Genomic DNA, 13,133 nt, shown 5'->3' on the forward strand with positions numbered 1-13,133 from the left:
GCAGACACTGTCAAACAATGGAAATCTGTACATGTGTCAATGCGGAAAACATTGACATTTTAAGACTTAAAAATAATGGATTAATTAAAAAGGAAAGAATGCAGGTGTCTTTTTGAGTTTGAGGGGAGGGGGGCACACTTCAGAAGCAAATACTTTGCTTTCAAAGTGAGTAATATCTGACTTCACCGTTGTAAGACAAGCCACATAAAAAAATAAAAGACATAAAATAACATCAAGTTTATGACCTGGACGCACTAGGATGAATATTCACGCCTAAGCAGGTAGTACACTGTATTTGTTTTATCTTTGTTAGAATGGTGCCTGTTTAGACAATAGCCTGGTGCTCCTAGATACCAAAAAGCTCCCTCTTCCTCTCGTGGAATTTGTTATGCTCATTGCCTGTGGCACAATGTTAATATTCTTCTGAAGCAATCCTAAGGAAGCTTATGGAGAGCCAAGAAGCTTCCAGTAGAAATACAAAATACACCAGGATGCTTCAGGAGTCAACCAGAGTGCTTGGAAAGTTGTTCACTGTTTAAGCCTGCAGTAAAAGCAGCTATATTTGCATTTAGGCCATTCAATCTCAGTGCAAGTCTGCGATACATTACAGTGCAGCGATAGAATCTGTTTTTCTGGCCTTAAGCCAATAACAATAAAATTCTATGAGTAATCTCAATACTTTGGGTTACTCCACTCAGTTTAATAGAACTGACCTCCTGAACCTTTAAGACATCTACTGCATACTGTGCCCTATACCTTTAAATACGAAGAAGGCTTTTGATGCCTACAATGACCTGACATGGTGGGAGCCGTCACAGCTCTTGTACAGCATTCTGAGTAGCAGTACATGAATTTGTGAACATTTTGATGTTCCAACTACGTAAGCACTTATAAATGTTACTAATTAGATCCATTAAAACTCCACAACCCCTTCCCTTAAATTGTGACCCTCATTGCCCTCATCAGAGTTAGGTGGAAGAGCAGTTGGTGGGCCCCTCCTGCACACAGAAATATTAAGGAGGCATATTCACATTTTTTGAATGAAAAAAAAAATCTGACTCTAGGAAATTTACTTTCATCAACAGGATTTTCTAGAGGAAGACAGTGACTTCTTATGCCTCAAAGAGGGTATTCCTGGGAATTTCATGTATACAATCAAAAATCTTGGATCCTGATGAATTCACATACATACCTCTTCTTATCCCTCTCTCAGGAAACAGCCTTCATAGCTCTGTCAAAAAAAAGCCCTTCGTACTTACTTTTCCCTATCAGCAGAAGACTTTGCAAGCTACAGCAATCCTACCTTGGACACTGAAGCCACCACTTCAGCAGCAATAGCAAACCAGCATCCTAGGCTTGGAGTATAATGTTGTGCTTTTTAAGGTATTATCCATTGCAGTGATTTGAAATTGCTAGAAATATGGAATTGGATCTTATCAGCTACAGGACAAAGCCTAGGATGCCACTGATAGAGACAGCAGCAGAAACAGAGACTCAGAGAGTTTCTGAGACAGAAAGAAACTCCCCAAACTGCAAACAAAAGCAAAAAGCAAACCAAACTGTCAGACGTATGATGATGCAGTATGAAGGCTGAGGTTTCACAACAGCTTATTTAGGCCAAAGTGATCCACCTGTCTAAAGATCACAAAATAAAACTTGATAGAAATAATATTTTCTATTTCAAATGGTAAAGCTCATCCTCACTCTGAAGGCTAATTTAAAATTATTGCTTCTTTACTAAAATGACAAGTCTTTGAAAAACAAGATGTTCTTGGGAGACATGCAGGACATAAGGAGAGCAGATGCAACTAGAAGGTCAATTGCAGCATCGCCATATGAACTCTGCAATATAATGAGGAAAATATAACAAGATTATCTAAAGAAACTCTGGGACATTCTTTCTATATGAGCTCTGCTGATCTCTACAACAGTGCATGTAGATTTCCAGGCAAGGTGAAATTATGTGCAAGCTAATTTCTAACTTCAGCTAGCACTCTAAAATAATTACAAATGATTTCCTAATAGCTTGTCTACATGGTTACAGACATAATCTGTGTTATCTGCTGCTTTGCACTGCAACAACTCCATTTCTGTTTTGCACATCTAACACAATCATAGAGTCTTTAAGGTTGGAAAAGACCTCCAAGATCATCAAGTCCAACCATCAACCTAACACCACCATGCCTACTAAAACATGTCCTGAAGTGTCACGTCTACACGTTTTTTGAACACCTGCAGGGATGGTGACTCCACCATTTTCTTTGACAGCTTGTTCCAGTGTCTCACCACTCTTTCAGTAAAGATTTTTTTCCTAATATCCAATGTACAACTCCCCTGCTGCAACTTGAGTCCAATGGTGAAATTAAAGTCTGGTTCTGAAGAGAACACTTCTCAGCAAAATTTGGAGAGCATCAGAAGTAGCACAGGAAGACAGAAAAATAAGTGGAGTACAACAACTTTCTTCTGAAACATAGAAGAAAATACTTTTAGATTTAATGAAGAAATCTCCTAAAACTGATGAACCTGCAACAGCAGTAATTTTGTAGCAACACAGAAGAGATATAACAGTATTTTTCACATTCAGTATATGCATTATTTGATGTGCAAATCAAAAACGGGACTTCCTCTAGGATATAAATATATCAGAATAATTGCAGATGCTGAAGAAGAAACGAGGAGTTTGTCTGGAACTCATTTACTCTTATCAGCTGATGCCTCTTTGTGGAACAGAGAAAGCCTACTCTCACTGACGCTCTGCTAATCAGTTTTTCAGCCACAGTGCTTCACACACAGCCTAGCTTTCCCATCACTAACTGAAAGACGGAGAACCTCTGTGAGGAGCAACATGAAAAGGAGCAACATAAAAAGAAAGTTACTGGAGTCTTTAAGCCCTGCTTTCTCATCCTTTGCCCTGCTGCCTTGGTAAATTCTCAGCCTCCCGTAACCATGAAAAGAAGGCTTCCTGATTGATTGGATCAGTAGATACATCAAAAATTCATTTCCTATTGTGGATACCCATGAAGGGAATATAGATTTTCATCATTGCCCACCTCCCAAAGGAAAAATTCCTCCTACAGTACACAACAGGAGTGGATTTCATGGCTTAATCTTTAGCATTATCTAATAAGTTGTCTTCCAATGTTTAAAACTATCTCTCCTTTCACAATCACATTAGGCTGGAGAAGCTGAGCTTTTTTTTTTCCTTCTTTCTTTCAGCAGTAAAACAGCTGTGGAAATGGGGGATGGTCAAATAAGGCCACAAGAAAAAAACCTGATACTGCAGCTGATTATTCACTGAAGTTCTAGTAAATCAGAAATAGATTGGAAGACAGCATCTCTCAAAGAATCTGAGGAACAAGGTGGATATATCACACAGTGTGGAATCTGTCACTCCTCCCCATCACCCAGCACAGTCATAGCAAGGAAGAGAAGCACTAACAAGTTTTTGTGTTGGATGCACATATGAAAGATTTAGGGGTTGACAGTGCTTCCCCCCAAAGGGATTAAAGAAGTATGAATGATCTCTACAACCTCTATTATCAGATAATTCTTAAGTGTAATAAAGTGGTGACCTAGTTAAACCACATTCCTGTTCCTGGTGTCTCTTTTTTTTTTTTGTGGTGTCTGAGATAACAGGGAGATTATTTTGGCATCAATTTAATCTAGTTAAATAGCTTTACTGAAGATCTTTATCACTATAAATAACAGAAGTATTTGAAGTATTTGGTTACAATTCTAACTGAAGTTATCCAAAACAATGCCTCTCTAGCAATGCTCTTCTGCTGCTCCTTCACTCTGAAGAAAGTTACGAATGTTTTGAACACTTTTCAGCAATAGCTTAAAGGTACAAAAAAAAAAAATAATAATAAAAAAAAACCAACAAAAAACCCCAGTTTGTCCAAGTCTTTGAAGAACATTTTAAAAATATCCGTGACAGGTATCATGGAACATGACAAAGTTGTGTACTCACTTACTCTTCAGTAACAAAAGATAAAGGTGAAAAAAAGAAAATATCTAAAAGAGAAAAGAACTGCCTTCTCTTTTCCAAAGTAAAACAAAACAAAAATCCCTGGAATTATTTGGAACATAACATCATCTGCTCTGATGCAGCACAGTGGGATGAAGTAGCAAAAAGCATAAAGCACATCTGCCTATTTAGCATATAAAATTTGGGTGAAATGTCTCCTGGCCAGCTGACTGACCTGAGACATGAGTGCATCGTGGCTGGAACATAAGTACTTGGCTGGAATGTCTGTAATGAAGTCAGCATCACGAGTGGATAAGTTCATGCTCAGGGGCTGTCTCCTATTTTTACAGACCTGTGGGAAAAAGCTGTAATGATTAGATGTATGAGGTCAGAGCTACTGGAAATTTCGCACAGCACCACGGGTTTTCCTTAACTTTCTGTTATTGAGTGCATGGAGTCCTACAGTATGTAATGCATGATTCAGAATAAAAAATCATAACATTGACTGTGCGGTATGTCCTAAATATCATTAACATGGCATGCTCATTTGTAAAGTGGCACACTGCCTGACAGCAGAGTTACTTTGACAGACTAAGGAGACCAGAATGATATTGCTAATGGTATTCTCCTTCTCCTCAAACAACAGTCACAGAATTCACTAATGTCACACAAAAGAAAACATCAGATACACAATTTCAGACATAGTCTGAAAACATCTTTCTCATCTTTTCCACCTATTCTGAAAGAGGAAAGGTGTTTAACAACGTACATGACACACAGCGAGGTCTTTAGTATCTAGGTTATCTGAACATCCTTTGTCCTCTTGCCTACAGTACCTCTTCTGGATACGACTATTACCTTTTAAAACTTGGGGAGTAGACACTGCATAGTATGCACAGTTTTACACATTTTAATTAGACAGAGACCTATGTACTGTGTCTGGTTCATATGTACTATGTCTAGTATGGTTATTTTCCTCATTAATAAAGCAGATACAAATTAAATTTGCTCATGATAAAATCTATTTCTAGAGTTTGTAACTACATGGTTTTTTATTAAAACCTCAAATGACTTACAGTGTTGAAGACAGGGTGATTTTTACTCATTTGAGAATTTATTTTAAGGATAATCACGATTTCCAGATAACCTCTCAGAAAGCCTGAAACCTTCTGAAAACATAATTATTTTACAACAGATAAGCAAATAACTGAACAGAAGAAGGTTAGAAAGAGTCAACAGAATGGACAGATATTACTTTATGGCAAGGAGAATCTGCTCTCCTCTGTCTCACATAATGAAGAAGGTTGGAAGTTATTTGAGAAGGGAAAAACAAAGTGTATTGGCTGCATATGAATCAAGCAAACATGCAGCTAAATACTTAACAACCATAAAAAAGCAATAGAGAAACACACTGAACACCTCCTACCTTTTGTAACCACTGTCACGTCAATCCTGGCTTGAAGACTTTCAATACGAGGTTAGAATAAAATAGTAGAAATGAAAGTAATGCCAATTTTTCTGTTGCCATGAAAGTACGAAAATGAACGTCTCCCCACCTGCTGTTTCAATTGATGTACTAATCTGTCCTTCTCTCTTTTAAGAGCCATTACTTCCTCTTGAGTCTTCTTTTTCTTTGAAGCAGACAGCTCAAGCAAGGCAATGTTTGCATCTTTTTCACTAATTGCAGCAAGCAAAGCTTCCTGTCTAATAAAATATAATAAAATAAAAGAAAATTAAAATTGTTATATTGTCATTAAAAGAGAACATATAGTACTATATTTCACTACATTAGATGTTTCTTTTAACCACAGGGAGAACAATCAACTACCTTCTGAACCCTCTAAATAGCAAAGATCATCAAGTCTAATCTAATAATTAAACAAACTCATCAGCCAAAAAAGTTCTTTATCAATTTTTCATTATTTAACTATTTCATGAAACATTTACCTTAGCCTATTTTACTCCAATATGATATCTAACAATATTTCTGTAAAATGCCTTGCTTTTAAAAACCTTTGGTATTTATTTTTTTAAATTCACTTTCCCGAATTCTAGAGTATCTTACATAAATTCGTTGTGAATTATTCAAATCACATAGATTGAACAATAAAAGCAAAGTGATATAGATAAAACATATTTTTACATTATCCTGTTAATTTGGTACCCTACAGACCTCAGTACCAAAATCTCCGGACATTGTCCTCACATTTACTTAAATGTTTTCCTACAGAGTTACTATTACTTATTGTGTCACCAAAAAAACTATAATTCTAGAAGTAACACATAACATCTAGACAAGAAGTTACCTAATCTAATTGTTCATGAGGAATCTTTTCTTTCAGAATCTTGACCCCTCAATCTCCATAACATAAACAGAAACTTACAGCACCCAGAAACATATAGAATTACATAGAAGTTAGCAGGGTCACATCGTAAATAGTTTGTGAGGACATATGACAAGAGTAATTTTTACAACATGAAGTTGGAAACACAGCTCTTGCAGTATCTTATTATTTCTTATGCTTTAAAATGCTCGTGTTGGCAAGGCCATAATCTGTCCCTTACTTTTCCAAATAAAATAAATATATTCATCTTCTGCAACACATTCAGGGACTATGACTTATCAGCCAAGAAAAAGCATATAATACTTAATAGCTTTTAGAACAGAATGTGTTATGGCTTATACCTTTTTCCAGAACTATATAAGATCAATCATTAAAAAATAAACATGGATAAACGATCCATAAATTAACCTTATGCTCCAACTGCTAATAAATGTAAGAATACAGCTCATGAACTTCATACAGTCAAGGTGAGCTAGAAGTTTGTAATTCTCACAGTCCTTTGACTTGCCAGCAAAAATGTCAAGAAAGCTATTTCATTTTTATTTCAAAGTTCCTAATGTATTAATGTAAATATTTAAAGGACAATATTTCTGATGGAGTCAAAGAAAAACAACTCATTTATTTTACTCTCAAAGTTATGAGATGTGGATCAATTTTAGATAAACAGTTGCATTTTATTCATACACTTAAATAGTCTCATTTATTATTCTGTCTTCTTCATTCTAGTAACAGTTAACTGATGTTTAAAAGAGGATGTCATAAGTCTCCAATAGTCTTAATTTAAATTAAAGCTATTAATTACTTTAAATAACAGGTATTAAAAAAATCAAAGTGTCACATATCTGTAATGCTAATCTGAAATGAGATATAGGTACATTGTTTTCTGTAAACCTCATCATAATGCATAAAACTTACTGTGTGGTAATTTGTAAAAGACCGTTGGCATTTTCATGTGTTGTGCTCAAATACAATATCAGTTCCTTAGTATTTTCATGAAAATCTTAACTTTTTAATGCAGTGAAATAGAAAAAAAAAAGCCAATTTGCTACTGTATTCAACAATTCCTCTCACCTTGAAGAAAGCAGAGAGCTGATGCACCACATACAATCTAAATGTGCCCTCTTTTGAGCATCTGGCTCAAACAAAGAAAAAAGTAGCACAATTTCAGCTTTTTCTCTGCAGTACATTTGACATAAAAATCTATATTTTTCTGGTTTAGAAATGTGTCCTAACCCTAGAAGGTGGGTTTTTTTCAGGGGTGTTAACATAAGCTTTCTGACAGAAAGTGTCAGCAACAGGTATTCTATGACTATAAAGCCTAAGAACAACATATTGCATTATTACGTAAATTACTCTTCTTCTATATTAAATAAGATTAGGTTAGTTCCTCTACAGTTATCTCATAGCAGACTATTAAAACTGCAAAGAAAGGTTAGTCAGAAGTTTTGACAATGTTCCAGTGGTTTCCTTCAAGGAACATTTTCCAATTTTTAACTTGCAGTGAGCAACAATTTTGTTGCTAATTTGAACATGACTAAAAAAAAAGGTTTCAGAATGTTCCTCTGGTTTTCAGAATATGTAGGACAAAGATTTGCCCTGTCTGCAATCAACACCAGTAAATCCTAATCTTTAATTCATGGTAATCATTGCTGTAAAGTAGGTACCTCTGGTAAACAGCAAAATTTAATTCTATTTATACCACAGCTATCAGTCTAGAGATATATTGATTTAATATCTAAAGATAATCTGAAGATAATATGGACATAACCATCACAAACCCAACAAAGTCAGAATGAAAATAGGTAAAGGAATCCCCTCAGAAATCCCAAGGTTTTTAAATATATTATGTAAGTTAAGTCCATCCTAGCCAAACCAAATACAATGTCAACTCATCTGATAGCAAATTTCATGGTAAATAATTGCCATCTACTAGGTTTCTAATGATATGCAATGTTATTTAATTATATGTAACACAGATTACAGCTGTAAAAAGCCACAGACAGAATGAAAGTTTTAAATTTATTTGAAAACTACATGAAGCTATACTGAAATTTTACTTCTCTTACAAATTTTAGAGTATTTCACTGCCTTAAAACTGGCAGTGAAAACACAAACCTGAGTAGTGAGGAAGAAGAGTCAGAACTACTGATTTATTTAGGATTATTTCAACATCTGATAATGGGATTCACTCACATTCATCTTTTTTTGTATTGCCAGCCAAAATGATCACACGTTCTTGTGGTTACAACTGTTCAACTGTGCAACACTCTCTAGCCCCACTTCAAAGTAGCAGATGAGGTAAAACCTTCCACGGGAGAGGAGAGCCAGTCAATACACTTTGAAAAAATCTGCCCTCTGCAGCCCCAAAACCACAGGAGTTTGCAGACCATAGCATCTTTTTTCTCTTCTGATGGTGTAGAGGGATTATGAAAGCCAACCAGAAGTTATGAGAATGCTTTTGTAAGGGAAAGCTAACAAAATTGTTTTTCACTATTGTCTTGTGGCTCACAAGATAATTCCATTCAGTACACTACTTCTCCTGTCTTGGGAGAATGCGTAACCAAACACTTAATTCCAGGAAATAACGATTCATAGCAAACACTTCCAGGAAATAATGCTTCATAGTCATGTGAAATAGCTGCTGTCATATGACTCCATAAGTCCTCCACTGAGATGCTCTAAGATTTGAATCAAATCCACAGCACATACACAAGTTCAAACTGCCTCCCCAAAATTATTGTCAATATATATTTTATTCATATCTGTAGAGTAAATGAAAATGGAGTAGGGAGGCCTTAAACCTACAAATGCTGAGAGACAACTGCACAAGAATACAAGGACAGGGCTTTCTACTGAAATCCTTCCACTGAAAAGTGGAACAATGAATACATCTATACAGATGGACAGCTGAATGCAAACTCACACTGCCAGTACTCTTGAAACTGCCCAAATGTAAGTCAGCTTCAGTTCAGAAGCTGTAAAGTCTCATTTATCTAAGAGACAAGATGTTTTAGCTTGGGCATAGTGCCACACAACATGGTGACAGCTTCCAGACTGGACCTGGCTCACATACAGTCTGCTCAGAGTGTGAGCAGAGCAAGCTTGCACCTGTCTGCACACATGGACTCCTGGAGTCTGTCGGCATATTATCGGTGTCTATTACCATGAATAATCTGAACAGTAATACCCTCAAATATATAATCCAGTGGCATTTAACCAGGCATCCGGGTTAACAAGAGTTCAGCAGAGCAGGACTGTGTATTTACCAAATGATACACGTTGGTTGCTTACATCCTTAGTAATTAACTACTTCGATATAGAGGGAAGAATAGAGAGATTCAACAGTTTTTATTGTTATTTTATTTGCATCTAAAGAAACTGAAGTGGCCTCCTTTACTTCTGCACAGCCTAGCATACTACCAGAGTTACAGTTCTTCCACTAAGTCCCTAGGAGACAGAGGTTCAAAAACACCTTGCCCATGCTAGTGAGGCATCATAAGTGAAGAGATCCAAGCATTTACGAAGTAGCCTGTGGGGATAGACCCGGAGCTCCTCATTACTATTTCTCATTTATTACATATCACACACAGGTTTACCCACAACTGTGAAAGTTGCTATGCTACCCTGTCAACGCACTTTCCTATGGAAGAATCAAATCTCATTAACAGAAGCAATTTATTTTAGCTTCCCAGTGACCCTGCTAAAAAATAAGTATCGCCACTTTTGCAGTAAGCATTTGAAATTAGATTATCTGACCTCTAGGAACAAGGTCAAGATGCCAGCAAAATAGCTGATAATAATGTCTTTCTCACAAACATGAAGTAAAACTTCTTTCAAAAACATAAACAGGTGGCAAGGTCTTAGTCTAAATCTCAAATGAGTAATACACTTCCACTTCGCTGCTAGAAACTGACACTCATCATGTGTTTCTGTGCAAGAATTTTTTAAATTCATGACCTGAACTGGCACCAAGAACAACATATATTCTGATACACTCTCCAGCTAACATGCTTAAGAGTCTAAGCATAATTTATAATTCCTAATTATCTACTGTGTCAGGAAAAAAAAAGACTATCCAAATACAGTTCTATAGAGATGTTATCAGTATTTGCAGGCAAAATGTCTCCTTATTGTTTAACAAATGATGGTAATAAAATACATTTTAAAATAATTTATTAAAGCACTGAATTAAATTACATTCTTTAACAGTAATATTTATAAAGAGTAATCCTTTTTGCTGTTGGTAGTTTTTCCTCTCTTTTTTTGGCAAACTAATCTGCTATACAAATAGCAGGGTAGTACTTTTAACACCAAGAATAATCACTCTAACTGTACATGGTAAAATTAGGTAAACTCTCAGGTTAATAAAATACATGTTTAGTCTAACAATATTTGCTCCACATTGGTAATTATTCTGTACATTTTCTTTTGACATACATAAATTAATTCCTAATTTATATATCCTCCAATATAATATCGTTGCTCATTACAAGGAGGAGAGGGAGAACTTCTCCTTGGAAAAGCAAAAATCATGAAATGAAACTTCTCCTACCCTGGCAAAGTGTGACTGCATTCTACACAGCAACCTACTACCTCAAGCCAGTCTCCTTAATACAAAGACAGTGAATACAACAGTCTCGACGAGCACACTTGCAGTTGAGAGATCAGAGCTTAAAGTACTAATGATTCCAGTGAGAAATACCAAGAAACTTGCACAAATATCTTACCATATTTAACATCACTTCATATTAAAATTCAAAAGAAAAGATGAAAGGAGCAGTCCCTTCCTAATGGTCAGGAATTAATTTATTTACTCAAGTGGTATTCCACCCAAAATGATTCAGAATTCCACTCTAACATTTTCATTAACTGCAGGGATGATGGACTAGAAAATCTACTTATTATATTTCAGTGAGACTTGAGACTGTGAGGATCCTCAAGTGTCACAATAGGAATAAAAAGATCTTGACAAACCAAAGATGCCATCTAGAAAACTAAGGAGAACTCCATACTAATGATCCATTGTGAATAAGGCAGACATCGTACTGTGAAGTATAAACAAAAATACATGTAACATGATGATGACAACTTAAAATGGTGTGTCAAATTGAAGTAGAACATTCTTTTTCCATATCCACAGAACAAGAAATAGCGTGCATAAATTGCAGGAGAAAAAAGTTGGGTTTTTTCCTCCTAATATCTAGCCAAGGTCTAATGATAATGGCAGGTAAGTATGAATAGCAATTGAGTACTGGAAGAATTCGCTGGGGAAAGATGGTCACTGACAGTGGAAGTCTTTTTGAACAAATTAGGCAAATGTCTACTAGAAATGACGTGGGTATAGTTGATCTTACCCCAAGACATGACCTTACCAGCAACCAAATTATTAAATGACTCGGTATTTTAAAGCTGATTTACTCTATGTCTCATTTAGGACAGCAGTCCTTGGAGTTAATGTCATGTTTTATCTGCTTCCATCATATGCCTGCCAGCTTTTTACAGGCCTTTTACATTTAAGTTTCTACATCTATAGTAAGAAAGAATAATACAAAATTTGAGAATGATCAAGTTTCTGTGAAAATTTCCATGACAGCAATTAGAGATAACAATGACTTTATACTGCATAGGACATTCCTCAGTGACAGGGAAATACTGAGATGTCTTTCCTTGGAGGATCTATCAACTATTAATCTGATAATAGACATGGCTTTTAAACAAACAAAAAGTATAAAATCATACAAACCTTTTAGTAAAGTCACTGGAAGTAGTGTTAAAGAACAATGTGAATTAAAGGAAAATACCATACATAGGATTAGAGAAAGCAAATGATACCAAAGCAACTCAATTATAAATTGAGTAACCTAACACCTTAAAAACTTATAGATGTCTAGCAAAACAGACATAGAGTACACATTTGTGAAAGCATCTGTCTTGGTCATAGTTAATATGAAAAGGAAGCCTTAGCATACTAGAAGGGAAGATAAGATAATGCAAGAAGAAATAAATCCATGAAAGACTCTGTTGAATGCCAAACTGAAAAAGTATATTGTATACGGTATTTTATCAAACTGCAGCCTAAACAAATGTCAAATGGAATAATTTCTTTAACAACTATGGGCAACAACTGAGAAAAAAAAGGGTTGTTCACTAGTATATATTTAGTTAAGATTAACTATGGATAAAAAAAAATGTACTAAGAACAGATTTAATAACCCTAAACTGTCATTCAGCTTGTAGGAGGTATTCAAGATACAGCTAATAAAACACAAAAAATGGTTCTAACCACCCACAAAAAAAATCTCAGTAGTATAAAACACTGAAGGATGACCACTAAGATAAATGCTTTCTTTTGAGAGCTGCCTTGCAGTTAACCTTCTTAAAGAGTCTCCCAGAAAACTCTAATCATAATACATTTCATTGCCACTTATCACAGTCAATTTAGAAGTGAACTCTGTAAACACTCCTGCTTTACTCCCCACCTCTGTTAGTCTAAGAATAATTTTCTGAGCTTTAATAAAAAAAACTCATGACAACTTTTTTGGAGGTGGGGTAGTTTTTAGAAACAGTCCAATTGTAATCTAACAGAAATCCAAGATTAAGATTTATAGAAACAAGATCTTCTAAAAAGAACTTCTACTGCCATTACTACTTAAGCCGTTCTCCACAAAATACAGAAATGCAACTTAAAAAGTCACCATTACAGTTAAATCAAGTCAGAAATGTTTGAACTAATGATATACAGCAGAGTACTGAGCCAGCTTCTCACATTCTAGTCGTACTGAAGGAGAAAAAAAAAACCGAGCTCAATCAACTTTTTCCCT

General features: G+C 35.5%; 1 protein-coding gene across 1 annotated transcript in view; it reads right to left on the reverse strand.

Annotated features, from left to right (window-relative positions):
* The window catches only part of ERC2 (ELKS/RAB6-interacting/CAST family member 2), a 474,334-nt gene that overhangs the window by 136,045 nt on the left and 325,156 nt on the right, over positions 1-13,133 (reverse strand). Inside the window, exon 14 of the mRNA XM_086755571.1 lies at positions 5,524-5,671. Within this exon, the coding sequence (XP_086611697.1) occupies positions 5,524-5,671 (148 nt within the window). The remainder of the gene's footprint in view (positions 1-5,523; positions 5,672-13,133) is intronic.

Source organism: Chlamydotis macqueenii, chromosome 10, assembly GCF_036417535.1.
Source record: "Chlamydotis macqueenii isolate bChlMac1 chromosome 10, bChlMac1.mat, whole genome shotgun sequence".
Taxonomy (NCBI): Eukaryota; Metazoa; Chordata; class Aves; order Otidiformes; family Otididae; genus Chlamydotis; species Chlamydotis macqueenii.